A 24,244-nucleotide genomic window follows, 5' to 3' on the forward strand; every position below is an offset into this window, starting at 1 on the left:
TGTATGCGGTTGCCCCAGGGATGTTCTGGAAGGGATTCCTGATTATGTAGGGACGATGGATTATACAGCATATAATACAGAGCTGTGCACACAGAATACTGTAAAGCTCCAGTGATCACTCTTCACAGCCTGGGATGCGAGTGGTGCCCCCTAGGGGAGTGCATTGCTGTGGCCCTCCTCTCCTACCCCGTATTCATTCTGCAATTCCCCGATGCCATAATTCACTAATTTAACTTGCATGTACCATATCACTTGCTTGAGGGGGGAGCGCAAAACGGGAGACGGGGACTGTCAAATAGGAAGGTTCCGCACACCACATACGTGATTTTGAATTTTCTAGGTGCCACGTTGAGAAAACGTAAATTTAATTTTAAGAAAATCTCTCGTTTTCCCCAATACATCCGCCGTATCATGTTAACATGTAGCCAATATAAATTATTAATGAGATCGTTTCCATTTGATTTTTCACGCTAACGTTTTGAAATACCATGTATATTTACATTTACAGCACATCTTAATTTTGACTAGACCTATTTCAAGTGCTCAGCAGCCATATGTGGGCGGTGGCTGCTGTATTGGACAGTACAGTTTTTAACTTATATGCCAGCTTTTCAGCATTTCATTACACAGAAAAATGACTTACAAGAAAAAAAAACAACCTTAAATATCTAAGACAAGTATAACATAGCCTTTATGTCGTTTTAGCCATCTAAAAAGTGATTGTATGATCACAAGTTTTTGGGAAGAGTATGGACTCTTGGATGATTCAGTTGATAGGCCACTGGTGGCAAAATTGACTTGATATTGAAAAGTGTTTTGCCCCTGTGGCTTTGTTTTTCATGCTTCCCCCACGGACACCATCATTTTAAAACACGGTTTGATACTTTGTGGTTCTTCTTACATTTGCAAGCTCATGGTATCTTGTCAGTTTCCACGCAACTATGGGATGTCTTGTTTCTTAACAGAGAAAGTCTTTGCAGACTTTTGGCTTAAGTGACTTTTGTGGCCAGCACAATGGAAACAAAAACTGTTTTCGGCACTTGGTGCTTCTGGTCTCTTTGGAGGTAGAGCCAGGTCAGGACCAGTATGAGGCTGGTTTTACTTTTCTTCAGGTAAACAGAGAAACCAACAGACACGTGGCGTCCCTGCAGCTTAGACGATGATTCTGTGTGTGCTCTCACAGAAAGTCGGCTTAATGTTAAGACTTCAAAAGAAAGTGCTCTGCTTTGTTTCTAGATTTTTTTTTTTTTTTAAGATGAGGAAGCCAGGCAAAGTGCAAACTTACGCATCTACTATAATGTTGTTTGATGTTAAATTGAGTGTGAAGTATTTGTATGTGAATATAAAGTATCATCATTGAGTACTTTATGTGTCAAGCACTGGGCTCATATACACCTCATTCAACCCTAACAGCAACAATCAAAAATGGGCATTTACGCTGCCATTTTCATTGTTTAGAATGTGAGGTCAGATAGTTTAGGTACCTCACTTGGGGTCACATAGATAGATAGATTCTAAGTGACAGATCTGCACTGACTGACCCCCAAGGTCATGTTCTCAGAGAATGGGATCACGTTTCCAAACCAAATCAGTGACAACATTCAATAATGAAGTTTGAACCATCGGCAAAATACTACAGATTTAGAGTTGGAAGTTTCCTTCACTCAATTTATTTAAGAAGTACGTTCAGAGGGGCACCTGGATGGCTCGGTCAGTTTAACGTCTGACTTCGGCTCAGGTCATGATCTCACAGCTAGTGAGTTCGAGCCCCATGTTGGGCTTGGCACTGGCAGCTCAGAGCCTGGATCCTGCTTCAGATTTTGTGTCTCCCTCTTTGTTTCTCTCTGTCACTCCCCTGCTTGTGTGTGCACTCTCTCTAAAATAAATAAACTAAAAAAAAACCCCAAAAAACAAAAAACAAAAAAAAAAACTAAAAAAAGAAAAGAAATATATCCAGAGAATACCTAATCCTATCCTATCTTTTGATAGAAAATATACCTAGGAAGTTGAAGGGGCTTTGTCCACGGGCAAACAAACACACTTTGACATCAGGTTGCTCCACACGTACTCCCCAGTGGTTTGTCCGCGTGGTTAATGGTTCTTTTGAGAAGATAAGTTAAACATGCAGGATTTTTTTTTTAACAGAAGTGTAGTAATCTTTGAAACGTTGTAATATTATAGGAGGATTCTTTTCTCTTTCTCCTCTATGCATTTTAGACTTTTTTATTGAAGTATAATACGAATACTGAAAAGTGCGTACATCGTAGGTGTTCAGCTCTACAAATGTTCGCTAACTGAACATACCCACATAAACAGCACTGACAGCAAGAAATAAACCATGGCCAGCTTTCTGGAGCCCCTCCCCACAGCCCACGTCCCCAGCTCCCAACCACTGCCAAAGGCAACCTCTAACCAGACTTCCAAGTGCGTAAATTAGGCTTATCTCTTTCTGTACTTATTTCTATAAAGAATAGAATAAGGTATGCGCTTTTTTGGTGTATCCAACCCCTTTTGCTTCACATGATGTTTCTGGGATTTATGTACATTTTGATGTGTCACAGAAGTTCATTCTTTTTCATCGATGTGCTTGACTATACTCTTGAAGAGTAAGAGTCCCAACAACCTTAATATTGTAAGTGGAATTAAGAAGTTTATGGAACAGTAATATCATTTCAATGGCTTTCCCCCCCAGAACATTATCATCCCTCGTTCCATTTGGTTCAATCTAAAACACAGGAACAATACAATCTAAATACATCAACAGACAAAGGGAAAGTAGTAAATAAATCTAAATAATAAACCTAAAACACAATGACAGAGCCGTCACCTTAGCGGTTGTGATGCAAGGTACATCCCAGCAACCCACTCTCGTCCTGCGTTTTTATGCGATAGTCAACCTCAGGTAATATAATAGAGAGGACAAAGAACACTGTCTGAAAATACCCACAGGAGAGCACCGAGTTGTAGTTCCCACTTAGTAGCTTTGTATAGCTGTGCAAAAGGTTAGACGTGGCCTATTTTTAGGTGCCCTACGTGGAAGTGGGTCCACTAAGATAGATGGTGGAAAGTTAACACCTTAAGAGCTGTCAGAGATTTTTGCTTTGAAAAGAGGTAGCAAAAGAATCCTTTCTGATCATCTGCTCGGGGCAAAGGACAACCCAGTCTCCTTAAAGCGCAAGGAAGCTTTTGGCTTGTTTAAAAGGCAAACTCTTGCAAACTGCCTTTTGGAGATTAACCCATAGGCACGCAAATGAAGCTTTCTTATGTTAGCTTTCTTATTGTTTCTTTGCTCTTGGTGCAGGAAAATGGGACCGTTAAGTATGTCGTGCTAGTGAGTACTCTTTGGACATCCAGCATTGTATGAAAATAGCTGGTGGTTTATCAAGGCTTTGTCCTCACTGAGGTTTATCATTTACCTGGTCTTACTTTGCTTACTCCATTGTCACTAGGGTTCTCTCTCCAAATTTCTTATTAGGGAATTTAGTGTGCCTGTGGATGCTCACTCAGCCCTAAAGGAGGATCTCTGGCTGGGTGGCATCAGATGACTCTGAAGCATAGATCTTCCTCCTCCTGTTAAACTGGGTTGTACGTACAAAGAAAACAGCTGACTGGGAGACATTATTAACTCCCAAGGATACATCAACCAACCTGTGATACAGCCTTGGTTTAGTACATTTGCTAATAATGCCATAATAAAACATTTTAGGCGCACGGCCTCTTCTCTTTCCATACCCTGCCGTAATATCTCAGGTAATTTCCCTCAAATTAAAAAGGGGTTGGGGCGCCTGGGTGGCGCAGTCGGTTAAGCGTCCGACTTCAGCCAGGTCACGATCTCGCGGTCCGGGAGTTCGAGCCCCGCGTCGGGCTCTGGGCTGATGGCTCCGAGCCTGGAGCCTGTTTCCGATTCTGTGTCTCCCTCTCTCTCTGCCCCTCCCCCGTTCATGCTCTGTCTCTCGCTGTCCCAAAAATAAATAAACGTTGAAAAAAAATTTAAAAAAAAAAAGGGGTAAGGTCTCCTTTGACCAAATATAATGAATCCTTCATTTAAGCTGGGCAAGGGGGAGCGCAGTGGTGGGGGAGCATTCCAGGATTAGGAGGCAAGAGGGTTACTCTAAGTTTTTATTTCCCTAGATGCCGTAGACCTTATTCCTCTTTACAAAACCCTAAGTTCGGGATCCTTCCTCTTTTCCAAATCCTCTCTCTCCTGGTAATGTCTTTTAATCCCTGTTGTAAAACCAAATTGCATGTTAGTATGTCAAATGGCATCTCTATGCAGGCATAGTCAATAGTCACTATCACGCGAGGTGTGTGGTTTTCATTTTTATTGTGCGAGTAGGAACTTGGTCTCACACACGACTTATGCCACTTAATAGCATTAATGACAAACAAGATGAAAACTTGCTGTTTCTCTGGGGCAACTGCTGGGCTTTGTAAGAAACTCAGGTCTGTAGAAGCCAGATTTCTCATAGTCAGTATGTGTGAAAGTAGTATATTCCTTTTCTAGAATGGTTAGGAAGTTAAATACCTATATTGCAAGGGAAGCGATGAAGCTGTGCTCTTTCAACAAAGTTGAAAACCAGCTTCCTACTCTTCTTTGCACACGCTTTCTGAATTCTTGCCTTTGTGCAGTGAAACATTTGGATTTACTCTGTGCGAAGAGGTCTTTCCAAGTTGCCTGTCTCTGCCTCTGTCAAGGCAGGCATATCCTTGCGTCTGAGAGGTGGCAGGGATCTGAGATGTGTTTGAATCTGGCCATCTCCTTTGAGCGAGGCTCAGAGACATTAAGTGAACTGCCCAAAGCTGAACTGTGGGCTAGTGACACAGCTGAGTGAGGACCCATGTTCTTCCATCATCCCTTTCCTTCCATCTTGGACTGAATCAAGATCCACAAAGTTCCTCTACCTCTACTTCTCGGATAGACTTGAGCCAAATGTAATCCCTTTAAAAAAAAAAAAAAATATATATATATATATATATATATATATATATATTTTAATTTGAGTATAGTTGACACACAATGTTACATTAGTTTCACATGTGCAACACAGTGATTCGACAAGTTTAAATATTATGCTATGCTCATCACAAGCATAGCTACCATCTGTCACCATCCAAGGCTACTATAATACCATTGACTATATTCCTTTTGCTGTGCCTTTTATTCCTGTGACTAAAATCTCATGAACTTGGCCTTGGTTCCAGCCTCATTACCCCTTTTCCCACGAAAATTCTTAATAGTCAAAATAATGATCACCCAAGTGTGGAAAGAGTGATTTGCAGGAAAGGCCCATGAAACTGTGAGAACACTAACTCCAAGGGGCTAATAGTAAGAGCCTTCATTCCTGTGAGGATAGTGAGCCTTCCTGGGGAAAGAGAATGGGTCAACCTCTCCTCCGGGATACTTGGAGGGTCCAGAAGGAGCTTCCTGCCCAAGAAAAGCACTGCACCACATGAGAGCCTGCACAGTGGCTACACATTTGGGAACAGATGGCGTCCCAGAAGTTCACTTGCAAGTCACTGGTTTGAAACTTGGACGGCATTTTCCTCATCCTGTCCGCTTCAGTTGTCTTGGGAAGAAGTCACGTCTACGTCAGCTCTTCCCAAACCTGCCAGGACGGCCCCTTCCTGTTCCCAGGTGCTAAAATCTCTTCCTGAGAAATCTTCTTAATAGTTTATAGTCACACCATTCTGAAGACATTTACTAGTCTTTTTCTTGGTATGTGCTTCTGAACTCTGTTAGATGCTAGAAAGGAAGGAAAAATATGGCTAACAAATAGATGCTTTTGTATAAGTAACTGAAATCTCCTTTACCCTACCAAGGATAATTACAGTTTTGAACGGAGAGGTTGTTAAACTGAACTGATGAAATTTCAAATCGAGAAACAAAGTGAAAATGCCAGGGGGATCTTGGGGCCAGGAGTTTGGGCCCACCTCTGAGGCAAGCTACTAAGACTTGATAGCTTTCCTCAACCTATAGCTCAGGGCTCAGAGGGTTTCTCAGAATGCTGAGGAGTAACTGCTCCCAGTTACTCAGGAGGCTTTCTTCTGAGTGGAGTGTGGGCTACACTCGGTACGATAGACAGAAATGGCTTCTTTGTAAACATGTGATGAATATTTGAGACTTCCGTTGGATGCCAGGGGCCATTTCTGTTTGCTACATTCCCTGTACGTTAAGAGGGCACAGCTATACGCCTGAACCTCTAGATTTCCTTGAAAAAGGGATACTTTCTATTTTGAATACAAAAGTTATACATGTTCATCACAGAAAATTTAAAAATTACAGAAAAACATACACACATGGAAAGAAAATTAAAAAGGACTTATAATATCATCAGCCACTATTAACACCTTGCCATATGTTCTCCCAGTCCTCTTTCTTCTTTTCTTTGAGTAGATACATTGGCATGTAAATTTGTTTTGATTATAGTTTTTTCAAACGTAATTTTAAACCTTAGTGTATTTTGAACATTTTCTTATTTGCCACTAAATGTATTTTGCAATAGATTTTAATGTTAGCGTTGAATATACATATATAATGAATATATAAACATATGAATATATATATGAATATATATGTGTATATACACAGACACACACACATATAAAATGCTTTATAATTTATTTAACTAGACTATTACTATCACTCATTTACCTAGCTTTCAAGTTTTCAAGTATTTTATTTGTGTATATTTATATACAAATAATATAGTATTGGGTCTCCTCACACCAAAAATCTTTGCACACATCCCCTTGCTGTGCCCTTAAGATGAATTCCTTAAGATGAATTTCCAGAAGTAGAATTTCTGGGTTTATGGGGATGCCTATTTTTTTTTTTTAACGTTTATTTATTTTCGGGACAGAGAGAGACAGAGCATGAACGGGGGAGGGGCAGAGAGAGAGGGAGACACAGAATCGGAAGCAGGCTCCAGGCTCGGAGCCATCAGCCCAGAGCCTGACGCGGGACTTGAACTCACGGACCGCGAGATCGTGACCTGAGCCGAAGTCGGCCGCTTAACCGACTGAGCCACCCAGGCGCCCCGGGGATGCCTATTTTTAACACTTTTGATACGTATTGCCTACTTGTCCTCTAGAAACACTTGTACCCATTTGTAATCCTACCAGTAGTATTTGACATCTATTTTTGATTGAGCTGCTAAATGCAGAGGTCAATCTTAGTGAAGTGTTCTTCTTGGTTAAGAAAGTTTTCTCAAAAATCCTGTGTCTGTTGGGGCTAGCAAATATAAGGTAAGATTTTATTTAAGTCATCATAAAATTCAGCTTAGACCTGAAGCTAATTGCTTCTTAAGATAGGAATTTATTCCCTTTCTGCCTTCCCACATTTTCAGGATAGATATTAGCTCTGCTGGAATTAAATTCAAATATCAAAGCACTGGAAAAATCTACAACAGAAACAAAAGCAAAATCACCAAACCTTTCTGAGACTTTTCTGATGGGAGTTAAAGAAAGAGAGAGAGAGGAAGGAAGGAAGGAAGGAAGGAAGGAAGGAAGGAAGGAAGGAAGAAAAATAAAGGAGGGAGGGAGGAAAGAGAAAGAAGGAAAGAAAGAAGGAAAGAAAGAAAGAAAGAAAGAAAGAAAGAAAGAAAGAAAGAAAACTCTTCACCTATTTCATGCTTCCATTTTGAGACTAATTGAAAAATACAATTTACTTTACTAAAGTCAAGAAAAGTTAAGCTCATTAGGACCCAAGCTCTAGAAAAAAGTACCAGGCAGAACTATTCGACTAACAGTTTTTTTTTTCAATTTAGTAATTTGTGTACCTCAGTTTTCTCAGGCCCTTCACTAAGTTCCTTAGGGAATAAAAATATCTTCTTCAGTGAACTATTACATTACTGAGGTTTAGTGGCTCTTTATATTTTTCAATAGTGCCAAATTTAATAAAATACAATGTGCTTTATTTTCAATTTCAGTAAAAAAAAATATTGCTAAATAATCCTATGGAGCATTTCTTATTTATATAACCAATAACTCCCTGCATTATAGATGCATTAACTTGAAATAATTAAGGTAAATGAAAATGTCTGTAGATGCACAAATACGGCAGAATTAAATATCAGACAAAAGCAGATTTTAACCATCCTTTTATTATTTCTTATCTTCACACCTAATAAGCATACTTTTTACTTTATGTTTAGCTTAGTCCAACTGACTGACTGCAGCCCAAATTAATTTTCACTTTTTTTTTTTTTTTTTTGGCTTTAATGTGAAAAACGGCAGGAGCAGATTCTGAGGTCTGTGTTAAAATACAGGCTGACTCAGTTGCACAGAACTGTTCTGCAGAAGGTTTTATTGGGGATAAAAGTTGTGTTGCCAAGGTTGTCTATTGCCTTCGGTTTATTTTAAAAAATAAACAAATGAATTCAAGGAAGCATTAAAGCCGTGCAGTGACTTTTCTTCTGTCTGTTTCCCCCAAGGTGCTTTGTTCACACTGATATCATCATGGCAGAACAAAGTAAGATTTGATTGGAGAGTGTTTGTAGGCTAGAGGTGTTTGATATACCCTGCTCTGCCACCAACTTTGGTGCCCTGCATGGCCCCAGCTTCAAACATGTCCCAGAGGCTCAGAGCATGTGCTCAGAAACTGACATGGGGTATCAGAATCAATCAGCCCCTCTAGGAATTAAAAGCAAGCAATTGAATGCCTGTTAGCAATGATTAACTTTAAAAACATTAGCAATTCTGGGCAGATCCCTTTCCTTTTCTGGAAGAATGCTCTAGGCAGGCAGCATTCCCAGGAATGTTAGTTTCCAGCTATGTAGACACTCTCTCGGATATAAAGTTACCTCCGGGGTCTTTGCTGGTGCTTTTGACTTGGGAATGAATATTATTCTTATGTATGAAACTTCAGTCCTTCCTAGAAGGGTTTTCAGAGATCTATATGCCATTTTCAGCTGCTCTCTAAACCCTTACTTTTTTTTCTTTTTATATTTTTTCTCAGTTATAAAATGAGTACAAGATAATCTTTATTGAGTAGCTTTGAGGACCAAAATTGATTGAAATATGCTATATAAAATGCTGATCTTAATGTCAAGCTCATGTCAGCCCTGCTATATATATTTTCTTTCCCAGGTTTCTTTTTAAGTTTCAGCCTTTAATTTGTCCTCACATCTCTATTTAAGTTTATAAAAAAACAATGGGACAAAGATATTTTATACTAGTAGCTCTTTACTTCTGAGTTCTCACCTATTTGCAATAATGATGTTAAATTGTCTTTGCCGCTGTCTACTTGGGTATTTGAGTTTGACTGTGTTTATTTAGTTTTTAAGTGATAATTGTCTGAAGCAGAGAGGGTGGGAAAAGCCTATAGTTTGGGGCAGTGGTGGGGAAATGTTACATGCTTTGTGTCATATTTTTGTTACGGAATGGAATTATCTCGAAGGTTTATTTTCTCTCTTGTTATCAACTGAGGCTAGATCTCTTGCCTGCACTAATGTTGGAGTCTTGGGAAACGTTAACAGAGCTAGTGAGGGGAGAAATTCCACTGGGGTGGAATCTAGGTTCTGTGAAGATATGGAACATTATGGGCTCTCAACAGATGTTAATAAATACCTCTTTCTATTGTTGGGACAAAGTGGGGTTGATTTGGGTGTGAATTGTAATGGTTAGTGGAAGGACCTTGTACCTAAAAAGGGTGTGTTTTGAGGAGAAGAGGAATCCTGGTATTGGGCAAAGTTGCATTGTTTTTTTTTTTTTCATAACAAATTATTTTTCATTTTTAAGCGCTGTCATCCCCCTAAAATTGTCACCTCCCGTGTGTCCATGTCCTATGCCTTCTTGGTAGTCCTTACAATACGTTGCTGTGGACACAGTCAGATTTCAATAGATCCTTGCTGATTGAAAACAAACGTTTGGAAATCTTAGAGGCAGAGCTGATGGAGAGGTATGAGGAGGGCCGCAGGGAGAGAGAAAGAGAAAAACAGTCAAGACAGAGAAAGAATTAAATATAGAAACTGCCTGGGAAGCCAGAAAAGAGCTAAGTTGGTGAGGAACTAACAGTTTATGTTCTCCTGAGAAAAGAAAAAACTGGACAGAAGAGAATTTTTAAAATCTGCAGAGCTAATTAACCAAATTTTAAGACCTCTCAAATATCCTTCTCGTTAGAGTTGTAACTTTGAGATTAAAAAAAAAATAATAATAATAGTGAAAGTGACTCCAATTTGTCCCAAGAATCAATTTAAGTTTGGAATCGTCCCGTCGTAGAAACTTGAGGGGAAATATGCCCTGTGCTGTAGCTTATAAATCATGTCAGTGTTTTGACTCTTAACTCCCCCTCATTGTGATGGTGAAGGGAGAAGAAAATGTATATAAAACCACTGTAGTTGTAGTGAGTGTGCTGGTTGGATTAAGAAAAAGTGGAATTGGGTGGTAAGAAAGCAAGTAAGAAAACCCCAACGCCACAATGTGGGCAGGTGACAATATCAAAAACAATCATACAAAATGTTCCAGTGCAGAGAACTTCTTTAAAATGTGTGAACAGAATTTAAAAAAATATATGTATATGCATTTATATGCTTACAAAGATATGCATGATGGATGCCTAACCTTTGATAAAGACAGTTAAGAGTATCAGAAAAAATCACCACGGGGATCACCTGATAATAATTAATAAACATCAACTCTTATTGGTCAACTGACCACTCTTATTTCACAGTTGGCTGTGTTGAGGGTAGAGCCAATGACCTTTGCCCTGAATTTTAATAATTTACTGCAGTTTTACATTAAATCAGAATATAATTGGGAAGAAAATTAGTGTTTCTTTGTGGGGAGTGCAGAGTAATGCCACTAATTGCAAGTATAAAAGCCTTCCCGAGGTTGTATTTTCCTGTTCTTTCTTGATTTAGGAAATTAAAACTACAGTAATTTTCCGCTATTTGTCAGAGGGAAAATGTGCCGGTGAAATGTACTCAGCTAACTTAAAATGTCAAAGCTCTGGGCCATCTTTTTATGTCCAGTAATGACGAACTGTCAATTTCATCACATTTTTCAGGAATTTACTGGCAACTTGTTGCAGATATCAGAGTAGAAAAATACCTTATAACATGTGTGGTCTGAAAGAAGAAACAGTTTGATTTTTGTTTGTTTGATTTGTCTTCCTTTCACCTTTAATATCGGTGCAACTTTACAGTTTAAAATGTGTCAGGGAGAATCACCATTTTTTTTTTCTTTAGAAAGAGATGGACAAGAGAGAACCCATTAAATTAACCTTAGTGGAACAGGAGATTAAATTAATAGTGCTTTAAAATTATTTTTAGATACCTGGGGGATTTTTTTTTTCCAGAGAAGTTATTATCAAGTAAAAGAATTGAACTGATTTTAAAGTATATTGGGTTGAAAATTTTATTAAAAACATATGTATTCACAAATTTATATACACATGTACATTTCCCTGGAACTTGGAAGGGTTAAATCAGACCACTGTAGTGTTATGGGAAGTGTTTCTCGGCGATCCCCAGTGCCTTGAGTTTGTTATGTATTCAATATGTATGTCATCATAAAACAGTGCACCTGCATTAGCCTTCATTGTCTCAGGGTAGAGGCTGGAAAAAAAAAATTAAAAAGCTCAAGAAATGAATATTTCTGCTAATAGCGTGTCAGTATTTTTCCCTTACTCCACGGACATTCTTGGTCTCAAATGCAAACCGCACAGCTCAGGCACTTGGGTTGGAATCCAGTGTTTATTCAAAAAGGCACCCTAAGGCGGCTGGGGTGGAAATGGTACACGTATGAAAAAAAAGGCAGCCGGGAAACTCAGCTGATCTGAGCACAGCGGCAGCAACTGTATTTACTAACACTTGTTTTGTGGGAGCCTATGAGAGAAATGGAAATAATTAGAAAGGACCTGAAAGGGTGGTATTTTGTTCGTTGTTCTCCTTATAAGGAGCAAAGCAAATTGCAGTAACACTTTGTGAGCTGGTGTTCCCTACCGCCACGGGGACAGCAGATTCCTGGGTAGAGGAGTTTGTTTATACCTTAACAAATACAGACTATTTTGTTGATTAAACAAGCAAAAAAAAAAAAAAATGCCTGCCCCATTCTCTGCTTTCAAACACTTCCCCCAATTAGAAAATGTCTCATAAAAATGCATCATGTGATAAGCTCTTGCTTTAGTCCCAAACCGAGCTGGAGTCCACTGGAGGTCTTAGTATTTGAATCCTTGGGGAGTGCACATTTTAGCTAAGAGTATAGTTACTCTGTGATGAAACAGGGAGCTTTGCCACTTGCTTGTTTTGGAAGGAAAATAAATTAAAAAAAGATTGCAGGGGATTTTAGTTATTATATGGCCAGGACTCCGTTTAGAGTCTGTGGCATTCAAAGCTGGCTTTAATCACAGCATGATGCTTGAAGCCTCCAAAAGTCCAAGTGTTTCCTTTCTTTCTTTCTTCTTTCCGTTTTTTTTTTTTTTAAGCGTTACTTCACTGAGGCAGAAGGCTGCCTTTGAGTGACGTCACGAGTTTGAGCAGCAAGCTGCACAGGAGAAGGGAGGCTGGGTGAGTGACAGCCCAGCCTACTTTTTAATAGCTTTGTCATGTGACTGGGGACTGTAGTAAGACAGGTGCCTTCAGTTCACTCTCAGTAAGGGGCTGGTTGCCTGCATGAGTGTGTGCTCTGTGTCACTGTGGATTGGAGTTGAAAAAGCTTGACTGGCGTCATTCAGGAGCTGGATGGCGTGGGACATGTGCAACCAGGACTCTGTATGGAGTGACATCGAGGTGAGCTGGGGCTGGGCTCGGCACTGCAGCCAGGACTGAAGCTTCCCTCCCGATGCAATTATTCCTGTAACGGGGGGGGAAGGGCTTGGACAAGGAGAGGAGGCAGGAAAGTATCCCGGGCAGGAGCTTTTGGAAGGGAATCTCAATCTTATCTTAACTCCAATAACTTTGCTATTTTAAGGTGGCTCTGAGATGCCTTGAGCAAATCAAAGCTTAGCTGCTGTCACCCATATCTGTTGCAGTTGGAAACTCTTTCCATGTGCCTTTGGCTCTGTTTCTACTCATATGCAATATTTATGCTCTAAGATATTGATATGAATCAGAAGCTGAAGTCTTTCCAGTGGTGTTTAGTGGCCCGGTTGGAAAAATGCCATTTCTATTTATAATAAGATGAAGATAAAAATATTAAAATGGATGTGCTCAAATATAGTCAGTTTTGACTCTAGTCCGGGTTTTTTTTTTTTTTTTTCTCTTTTTCCCCTCTCTCTCTGTTCATCAGACAGAGAACTCACAAAATCCTAAATAATCCTGCTAGGCTATTTTAGATTGCTTTCCCCACAGCACCACAAAACAAGGGAGCTGATCCCTTTAAAAGAGCTATATGTGGTTGAAAGATCTGGTCAGCAAATAAAAAACTATGTACATACGCCTTACGATGCAAGGTTTTGCATTAGCGTCGGTGGCAGGGAAGCCAATGGTTAAATCTCTCTGTACCACGGAGAGCTGCCTGAAGCCGGAGAGAGGAGTTTATGCAGGGCTGTGTGTGGGGCTGCTCGCTGCTTGTGTAAAAATAGACGGCAATACATCAATTCCACAGTCTCTCCTGGCCACAATTCATACAGGGGGAGAAAAGCAAGCCGTTTCCTCATAATCTCTGGAGCCTACAGTGACTAGCGGGGGGAAGGAGGGCCACGGCATGTTTGCATTCAACACAATGGAATGTTCTCGGAAAGTTTGGGCAACTTGGGAAAGAAGCGAAACTTTCTGCGGACTGCAGCGAGATGTAGCCCAGTTGCATTGCACGGGGGACCGGAGCAGCTAACAATGACTCCGGCAGAGGACTGCTAGGGCTCCCTCTGGGCAGCCGAGGGCACGTAGGGTGAGGGGGAGGATCGAGAGCCACACGTGATTTGATTAAATAAGATGTCCATGTGGTGTGGCGATACACATCTAAAGTGAAAATAATTTGGCCGGGCCGTCCGCGAATGCATTTCTCCTATCTAGCGAGGCATGCCCTGGCTGCTTAACTCTTTACCGGGTTTGCACATGTTGGCTCGGGTTGCCCTCTCCTGCCTTGGCAGCTGGTACTTGCGGATCCTGACTGTCCTTATCTTGTTGTGATTTCTCGGTAAGGTGGACTGGATAGGGCTAATTCATACGTGCTGTCGCTGTTAGGAGTCAGGGTTCTAAGTGGCTTCAAAGTCCCAAGTGTCTTGGAGCAGCCGGAGCGTCCTGTGGCTGGCTGGCTGGCTGGCAGTGTGGGTCTCTCAGCTGCTGTAGTTTCATTTTTCCATCACGCATTATTCTGGATGCTGTTGGGAGTTGATCTGGAAACATGGAGGATTTCTTTTCATCACTGGAATTCCTGGAGTCGTTTTCAAGTCAGCGTCCGGACCGTTTAGAACAGTGGCCCTTTTATGTTCTTCTGAAGGAGGTGAGTTCCCGGGCTCAGCGTCCAGCCGTGGATTGAGTCGTCGGCGGAGACTGGCCAGTCGCCTCGCTGTTGCACTGGAGGCAGCGAGCTGCTGCGAGAAGCCGTGCCCTGGCGGCCGCAGCTCTGGGAACCACCTCGGCCAGCCTAACGTGTTACGAGCCGCAGGTAGCACAGGCAGTTTTCGTTTTTGGAATCATTAATGCTTGCTGTCATCCTAAAACGTATTATGCCCTTTTGCACGTGATGACAGGACAGCACAGTGGTTCATAAAGGCCTATATCGCTGTAGCTACTCAGAGTCCCCAGTGTTTTACAGTTTAATGAAGGTGATGTACAATAAGGTTACCAAGATTGATAGAGACAGGTCACATGACATACCCTCCACTAAGACTGTCATTCTTTACTGCCTGCCCCCCCCCCGCCCGCCCTACTCCCTTTTCCCTGTCCTCACTAATTTTTTTCTAAGAAGTAAGAATTCTTTTTTCCTTAATATAATTAATGTGGCCAAGTCCACTCTTTCTTCTCTCTCTCTTTAAAATTTACCATCAATGGCACAAAAACCTCCAAAAGGTTAATGGAGAATTATACTTAATTATGATGATTCATTATCATCAGTGCAGTTAAGCTAATTTATTGTCTGCTCCTTAACTAAGGGAAAAGTCTGTTGGGGTGAAAAAACGTACAATAATTAGCCTTTTGTGTTTAGTGACTGCTTTATCCTCTTAAATCTTATTATAAAATTAAGGCTACGGTTGTGAAATAGCTGTCATAGTTGCAAAGAGGCAGGAGAATGTGTCTCTGTAACTGCAAGAAAGACACCTGTTACAGATGTATAGGGAAGCAGTAAATATCAGCATGTCAGATGAGGACAGTTACAGGGCTCGGACTGTTAAGTCTGGCATCATCCAAACGCCAAATACAAATTAATAACAGGGACACCTGCTATCACTAATGTGTTTTAGATTATCGGGATAATGCCACATTCAGAAAGACTGATTTTGCTAGCATGTCCACATTGGCCAGAGCACACGCACATTTCCAACCACAACGTAAGAGCAAAAATGGGACGGAAAGAGAAAAGGGAGGAAAGGAATGCGTGAATGACAGCGTGGTAAAATGCCAGAAACTGATCTGGTCTTTTCAATGGTTTTTCAGAAGGCGCTTAAAAATGCACGTACCTGCAAGGGTGAAGGGTGTTGAGCAAGCCATGCTTAGAGAAGGCAGTTGAGGGGAGAGACAGCAAGAAGTTGTTCGCCAGTCGATGGGACACGCCGGCATTCCGAAGCTTGGCTTCTAAGTTATGTTCTCCACGACAGGAACTTAAGCCAGATGGACACCTCCTGTGTTTTCCACCTTCATTTTATTTTTTGTTGCGGTTCCTGTTGTTCATGCTGCTTCTTTCTTGTTTAAGGACTGTCCCTCAATGAAGCCCTGGTGGGTTTTGCACCATTGAAAAAGTTACCCTTGTCTCTGAATCGATCATGTTGGGGAAGAGTTAACACTGTGTGTTTGTACCTGGCGGATAGGCAGCGTGGGCCAGTATGGAGACTGGGAAGTGTTACGCCCCTAACAGGACGCGAACATTGTACCAGGACAAAATCTCCGCGGCCCAGCCTCCGCCTACTTATAAACCTAGTCAAGTATACCGATCTGCAACTTTGGGCTAACTCGGATAATAAAAAAATGGAATGACCGATAAAGTGATAAGGAAAGAGTTCAGGTGGAGAGGATTGCCCTTTCTTTTCGCCTTACCGTCGTGCCTGCAGTCTGGGATCTGACTGGGGCCTGGTGGTCACAGTCATCTTCAGGCTGCCCCCGGCCTCCCCTTACCAACTGCTGACTCCATTACCCAGTACCTTCTTCTCAGCGTGGTGCTGACGATCGTGCTGCTGCATATGACCCGTGTAATGTAGCCTGCCAGGGATGACAGGGGTGCTCGAGGAAAAAAAAAAAAAAATCTGCATAAAACTTCTTTTATTCAAAACCTAAATGTCAGGCAGAATCTTGAGCTTCAGGCCCAACCGCTGCCTGGATGTGAACAACTCCACGGCATCTCTCCTGACCTTGGAAGGCAGGGCCGTGAGGGTGCCACTTCAGCCTGCGCACCTGCTCTGATTTAGACACCTTGGCTTGCAGGTGGATAAAGTCCTTCTGGCTCTGGTATCACCGGAGCCCTGCAGTAGGAAACTTCTGCAGGGTTCTGCACAGTATGCCGTGAGGAGATCAGCAGTCAGATTGCCGATTGGAGGTGAGAAGACCACCTCTCTGATAACGGGGGGCCACTTCCTTCAAAAAGCCACAGTGTGGGACAATGAAAAGACCACCTACTCCGTGCAAGGAAGTGAATGACTCTTCCAGTCTGACATAGCCTTGCTGACAAGCAGCCCAGCCACAGAATGGGCTATTTTCAACCTCTCGCTGTGTTGAAGTCGTTGAAAAACTCCGAAGGAAAATAGTTCTTTTGAATTCACTCAGAGCGTAGGTGAGGAATACATAGATGATGAGAAAAAATACGGTTGTGGGGCGCTATAGGGGCTTTTCCTTCGTAGATGTCAAGCGATCCCACTCACATGCACTCCCTCCACACTTGACTTGCAAGTTAAACGTTGTAAAAGATGTAAAGATCATACAGAAAAACTATGACTTTTGTCCTTATCTCAAGGAACTTGCTTTTGACCTGTTCAAGATGAAGTGCTGTGGCTCATGAAGAGTCAAGCGGCGAGATTTAAATAATAATTCAAGAGAACCATAGACAAGTTAGAGGACTTGCATCATTAGTTGCTAAATGAATTATGTGGATTATAATGGTCAAAGGGAACGTGAATGGAGAAAGTTTTCCTAGTAGAGCTCTTATGCTGCTAGTTTTCATTCAACAATTGTTTATTTTGTTTTTATTACGTGTGATGGCGATTCCAAGGTAAAATCAAATTTGTATCCTTCCCTCAAAGAGATTATACTCCCAGGGTAGAGTAGACTTTTGCGTAGAGGTAACTCTATGCAACTGAAAAAGTTGAAACTCGTTCAGTGCTAACCATCAAAACAGTCCAAATCCAGTTGATTTCTTTTCTTTTTTAAGTTGATTTCTAACTGGAAGAATCAGAGAGGGCTTCACGGAAACATGGCATTTACCATGAATTTGGAGGTAGAATCTTGGATGGAATGGATCAGGCAAAGTATCCATTGAGAGCAAAGTCAGGAAAAGAATTTAGGATGTTTTTTCCCTGGTGGCTAAAACCCTGGAAACCAGCTTTGGTGGTGTGGTTGAATTAACCAGGCTTAATTCCTATCACATGCTATTGCAGTTTAATAAATTCCTGCAGTTAATGAAAGCTTTTTTTCCCCCCTGCCTCCTGCAGTGTGCTGCTCTGGTTGGTGAAGACCAGCCTCTTTGCCCAGATCTTCCTGAACTTGACCTTTCTGAACTAGACGTGAACGACTTGGATACAGACAGCTTTCTGGGTGGACTCAAGTGGTGCAGTGACCAATCAGAAATAATATCCAATCAGTACAACAATGAGCCTTCAAACATATTTGAGGTAAGGGCATCATCCCTTGGCGAAAATTAATTTCTCATTGAACGTGGCTTGGGCCATCATATCATTACTGGCCTGAAAGCATATCGGCTTCTCACTTTGCTGTCATCCAAAGACTTCTTATCACAGGTAGGCCCGTCCTCTTTCGTGGAAGAACAGTGTTTGGCAAATGAGTGGACTCGTTGTTGTTGTTTTGAGATCTGGGGGGGGGCTAAGGGCCCCTAACAGAGCGCATTACTCTGTGTCGAAATACTAAGGGGTTGTGAAAGCTTTACGGACAAAGAAGAACAAGAGTCTAAACCTGTTTGTTCCTGTCTATTTCCCACAGAAAAGTGCCTAATGTAAATTAATGCGAAATGTAAAAGAATGCATTTTTTTTTATCCAGATTAGACGTCTACCTTTATTTGTCTCACAAAGTTAGTGGGTAGTTATTATTATTGTCATTTTTTTGATCAGACCTCTGATTTCTCTACAGTATAGAAATGTCTAAGCCCAGCTATTCTAATATTTACTTACAAATTAGTAAAAATTCGCTTACCTTTCAATAGGGAAAATTACCTCCTAGGCTCCAGACTCTTATTATAAGCCTACCCTATAATAAGGAATGTTAATCTACTCCTATTAAAGTGTTACTTTGAAAAAAGAAGTTCTTTCTTACAAGATCAGCACTCATTTACTTAAGAAGAAATGGTTTCTTAGAGGGACAAACATTGAGCAGTCTGGCAAATGAACTGAATAAAGATTGTTGAGTCAACTAGTTTTCAATATCACCACTACCAGCACCCCCATCATTGTCTAACATCTTCTCCCTGATATGTGCCAGGCCCCATGCGAAGCACTTTAAATGTCTTTTGTATCCCACCAGCAGAACCATTCCTTAAACTTCAGGGTATTTGGTTGAGATCTCAAGTCATTAAGAAAGCCAATTTTACAATATTTATTGAGTTTTTCCAGCACCCAGCGCATAAAAAGCACCGAATAAATGTTTATTGAGTCATTAAGAAAACCAATTTTACAATATTTACTGAGGTTTTTTTTCCAGCACCCCAGCACACAGAAGGTGTTGAATAAATGTGGGTCGACTGATAAATGACTGGTGACTATAGTAATGTTAATAACAGTAATAGCGATAACAGCAATGGCCAAGCTTTTGAGACACCTGTGCTATGTATGTGTCATCTCGCATATCCCTAAAACAACGTATTTTTTAGGTACCATGAGTACCGTTCCCATTTTCCGTCGAGTCTCAGAGAGGTGAAGTGAGTCTCAGACTCCGAGTCTCAGAGAGGTGAAGTGATTTTCCCCAAATCACACAGTTGACAAATAAAGACCAGGGATCTGAACCCCAAATTGATGTGATGTCCAAGGCCATATCAGTGATAAAAATAGAGTACCAGTGAGGTGGGGTGACAACCATCCTTCACAAAGACATATCAAGCTGCTGCTTTGCTGAATGTATTTAAAAATAGAACAGACTCGTTCCTTTCAGTGTTGGTTGACATGGGAGCAGGAATAGTTGGGGAGCCAAGGTGGCTGTAGGTTCCGTCCATGGCTAAGAGTTTCTAATATGTCTGAACAGAGTCTTGGATGAGGACTCAAGATGGGGGAGTCCGGGCTGGGGAGAAGAGGCACTGAAGGTCTGCGGTTAGTTCTATTTCCCAGGCTTCTCAGCCGGGTCTTTGAAAGTTCATGTGAGGACTTGGCTAGTTAGAACTGGTAAATTGAACATTCCTCATTCAGTACACTTGTCAGGCGACAGGCCCGTTTTAAGTCATGCTGCATTAAATAAACAGTACTTTAAAAAATGTCCATCTCTATAGACCTCTTATCTAAAAATCGGTATTCCATTTTGGGTGATTGCCATGCATTTTGTAGGTGATGGCCAGGGAATAACTAAAAGGTGGGGGTGGGGGGCATGGCGTGGGAGTCAGTGCCTCCCCGGTGAGCTAGTTTCAAAAAAAATCCCTTCCCCATGACCTTGTGTCCCCATATTTCATGTTGTGGCACCTGCACGAGGCATTTCTCATCGGTACCTTGAGGAGACTTGGTTCAGCAACTAGTTATATATATATAGGTGCTTTAATCTACACGAAGACACCTCTTTTGGTTCTGTGTATAACTTTCTACCACTGATAGAATTGTTTTCAGTGCTCTAAAACACAGGGTTCATTTAATTTAATTTCTCATTAGCTCATTTTAAACCAGTGACTCTCAACCGAAAGCAATTTTGCCCCCCAAGGGACGTTTAGCAGTGTCTGGAGATGTGTTTGATTTTTTTTTTTTAGGACCGAAGGCAGGAGGACGCTCCTGGCGTTTCGTGGGTAGAGACCACACACAGGACAGCTTCCCACAATAAGAGCTGTTTGGCCCCAGAGGATAATAGTGCTGAGGTTGAGAAACCCTAAAAAAAAAAAAAAAAAAGTCACTGAAATTCCCTTTTGTAAAACACTAAAGATGAACTGGTCAGGTTTCGGAGAGACTACATAGTTAAGACACAGGATATGAAGGATCAGAAGCTGGGGCGCCAGGGTGGCTCAGTCCGTTAAGTGTCCAACTTCAGCTCAGGTCGCCACCTCGCGGTTTATGGGTTCGAGCCCTGCGTCGGGCTCTGTGCTGACAGTGCAGGGCCTGGAGCTTGCTTCAGATTTTGGGTCTCCCTCTCCCTCTCTGCACCTCCCCCACGCGTGCTCTCTCTCTCTCTCTCTCTCTCTCTCTCTCTGAAAACTAAAATAAACATTCAAAAAAAAAAAACTATGTAAAAACAATCAGAAGCCATATAAAATTGTGGAGATGCCCAGGCCTCGGGACTGAGATGTCAGGAATTCTGTCAGTGACAGCAGAAGTGACCATTTAGATAACTGTAACCGTTTTCTCTGATGTCACAAAACTCATTCTTCTCTGTCTGTGCAAAGGGTAAGGCCGTATGTGGCAATACTGTGACCCAGGGCCGCGGCTTCCCGAGCATTTGCATACAGCCAGCATGCCTCTACTCTTTGCCCTCTAGCGTTAAACTCAGACATCTTTTCTGTAACAGGGGGGATAAAAAAAGTGTGTGCAGAGCACAGGTGGAATTCGAAAATTGTGTCTTCCCCTGGGCGGTTGGTCCACGCACAACACGGTAACCCTTGAACGGCCACGGCTTTGTGTAGCTTCCTGCGGCTCCCCGAAGCCCTTCCCGGAGCCTGTGCCTTTAAGCCTCTCCCCGCGGACTTTACCCCGGGCTCACTTTCTTCCAGTTCTCAAAGCCCTGCCTCATCACATTTGTGAAGTCCTTGTACTTGAGCAAGCCAAACAGTCACGGTTTCCGCCACCTCTGATGTACCAATACGAAGCATTATCTACCTCAGATTCCCAGAATAAAATAAGGCACCAGGAGTGAAACACTTTCCCTGGCTCAAGCAGCACGTGGAAACTGACCACAGGGTTTCTGACTTCTAATCAAAGCAGAAAGCGAGGGGTGTTTAGCGATACGGATGGGATCCGGGTGGCTTGCAGATCGTGTAGCAGAATGTTAAAACCCCACGAGTGCGTAGAAATTCCTTCCTTTGGCCTCTTCCGTGCGTTCGGATCTAAGCTTAATTTTTATCGGACTTTAGAAGAAAAGAAGAATGGCATTGAATGTCACGGTTTGGGGAGGAGTGAATTCCTCCGTGAGAGCCGGCGCGGGGGGGGGGGGGCGGGGGGGGGGGCAACGCGCAGTTGTCCGTGTCGATTGAAAAATTGGACACACAAACAGCCGTCTCTGCTTGCACAACCTCTGTCGGAGGTGTAAATGCAGGTGACCAGGTATTATTCAGAGGCCACTTAGAAGAAAACAGGACACAGGCGTTTGTAGGTGCGGCCTCCTGTGAATCTAATCCATGTGTCAGGAAAACAGGATGCTGTCTCTGGACCGGTTGGTAGCAAGATTTATGTTTCAGAACATTGCAACATAACTTCCTTCCCTCTCTTGCCTTTGTGCATTGTTTGAAGGAAGCGAATAAAGGAGTACTTTTACAGCATGGCATGGTGTAAGGATGGCCGGCACGGGATTAGTTTAAACAGTGCATTGGCCCTTCTGGGTCACCGTGGGCCACCTTGTCCCTGCTTTATTTGAATATCTGCTTTCAGTGCCTCCTTGATACAACTGAATGAGCATCTTTCATTCATTAGTCTCTTACTTCTGAATGCAGCTACTTGGAGTTCTTTACAACACGGCAAGGGAGAATGTAGTTGTCTCTAGGTCATTACTCATAATATGTTCTGAGGCCTGCCTTTGCGAATGGGCAGAGAAGGGCTCACAGCTGCACCCAGCATTCATGTCAGGTGATTACGGGGACTCCGCGTAAGGTCTGACACTGTGAACTTTTGTGGGAGTCAAACTGGGGGTAGTTTCCTGCTATCTGTTCCTAAGGTATCCTATCATGCTAACAAGGGAATTATGATTGGAGGCTTTGGAGGATGCTTAATTATTCTGGTGAGGATGTAAATGATTTTATATTTCTTCTTGTGACTTTCAGTTGTATTCTTTTTGTCTCTAAAATGGGCATATAGTATGTACTTACCAAAGAGTTAAAAAAAAAAAAGCAATCAAAATTTGGCTCTTCAAGTGATCGTGAGCATTTTAGAAGCAGGGGACTTGCTTGTCTTGTTCCCTGAAGTTTTTCTAGATGTTTTGTTAGAAAACATCAGAAAGTAAGTACTGAAAATATTTACAAGATAATGAATGAATGGACCATCATACATTTATTGATGGCGTGAACTGCCTCAGGTCATGTGAAGATTACATACAAAGCAGAAAGGATCTGTTTCCTAAAGGACCTCAAGCCTGATTTGGGATGTCAAGTGAAGAAATGCGGAGCAATTAGCAAACAATGAAAGACTGCATACACATATGTATGTATATATGTATATGTTTATAGTTTAGCAATTAAATAACATAAGACTGTATATTCATGTATATGTGTACATGTATATTTAAATACATGGGGTTACATATTAATATTATATTATATATTCTATATATGTGTGTGTGCATATATACGTGTGTGTGTGTGTGTGTGTGTGTATCCTAGCTGAGGAGGGAAGCAGAAAGAATAACTTCACCATGGCTAACAAGAGAATAAGAGTGAAGTGTTTTCGTACAGGGGGTATGACAGTGAGGAGTTTGATACCCCCAAAGTAAAATATATACTGATAGGAACGTAGGAGTAGGAGGAGTAGGTTTGGATTTAGGGTGGGTACAAAATTATGGCCGTCCATGGGACCCCGCTTGGGAATGTTTAGGGTTTACATAGTAGGGATTGGGGTGCCAGTGAAGATTTCTAGCAGGAGAGCCCTATAATGGAGATGGGATTTAAGGGTGTTCATTCTGATAATCGTAAGAGCTGTGGACGAGCAGAAAGTAGAAGAAATTGGACAGCAGGGCTTGCTGCATTTCCAACACCATGCAATGCAGGTGCAGCGAAGGGACAAGGTGACAGCAGAGGGGATGGTGTCCAGGGAACAAAGACTTGAAGCACCTTGAAGGAAAATTCCATCAGCCCTGATGAATATGAGTTAGGTTAGAGAGGGAAGTGGCAAAGAATGCTAACTCAAAAATACTCCAAAGGGAACCAGAACTCCACGGAGAGCTTCCTGGTTACGTTTCTACTCACCTTTAGGAGCCGAAGTACCTTCTTCGGACTTGTGAGTCATTTTACAAAGGGGTTCCCCATCTCTCTGCTGCCTCAGGGGCAGAACATATTTAACCCAATCCACAAATTTATGTGGTGTCTGCTTTTTTTCACTTGTCTCCTTGGAGGAAATTCTGCAGCCTTCCATGGTAATGAATTCCTGCTCCTGACTGTGCCTGTGGTCAGACAGACTTTTCTATGAATGGCAAACCTCTTGGAATTTTAACACAACGACAGAGAAAAAATATGAAAAAATATGCGTCAGAGCACCCTCACCTTAATTTAATCATCAGGAGAATAAATTTCCCTCTGTTATTTGGAGACGCTGAATTAGTTTACAATAATCACTTCTTTGAGATTTCTGGGATTTCCCATTTGCAATCAATAAATGTTTGTCATTTGAATGAAATTTACAGCCCCCAACCAGATTTTTGCCACACTTGGCAATGACACTTAACGGAGAACATCAACTTCAAGGAAGAAAATAATAGCCGTTTAAGTGGGGAGATAATTGGCTGTAACATAAGAACATTGAAAAATGTTGAAACTCATGGAGACTTATGGAGTATTTTAAAAATTTATGTTGTACTTATCTTTGCCTTTGTAATCTACCACAAAATTCCAAATTCTGGGTATAAATCAGTTAGATGTTCATCTTGGAGAGACACAAATCAG

The 24,244-nt window shown here is 41.8% G+C and overlaps 1 protein-coding gene across 6 annotated transcripts in view; it reads left to right on the forward strand.

The window, feature by feature from the left end:
• PPARGC1A (PPARG coactivator 1 alpha) overlaps positions 1-24,244 on the forward strand; it is a 657,911-nt gene that overhangs the window by 545,397 nt on the left and 88,270 nt on the right. For 3 of the 6 annotated variants that reach the window (XM_019829686.3, XM_019829685.3, XM_045056536.1), the window contains one exon: positions 17,738-17,917. In XM_019829686.3, the coding sequence (XP_019685245.2) occupies positions 17,738-17,917 (180 nt within the window). Of the gene's footprint in view, positions 1-9,333; positions 12,729-14,085; positions 14,383-17,737; positions 17,918-24,244 lie in introns of those variants that run through there. The other 3 variants (XM_003985487.6, XM_019829684.3, XM_023253252.2) reach the window with 3 other exon arrangements.

Source organism: Felis catus, chromosome B1, assembly GCF_018350175.1.
Source record: "Felis catus isolate Fca126 chromosome B1, F.catus_Fca126_mat1.0, whole genome shotgun sequence".
NCBI classification, from domain to species: Eukaryota; Metazoa; Chordata; class Mammalia; order Carnivora; family Felidae; genus Felis; species Felis catus.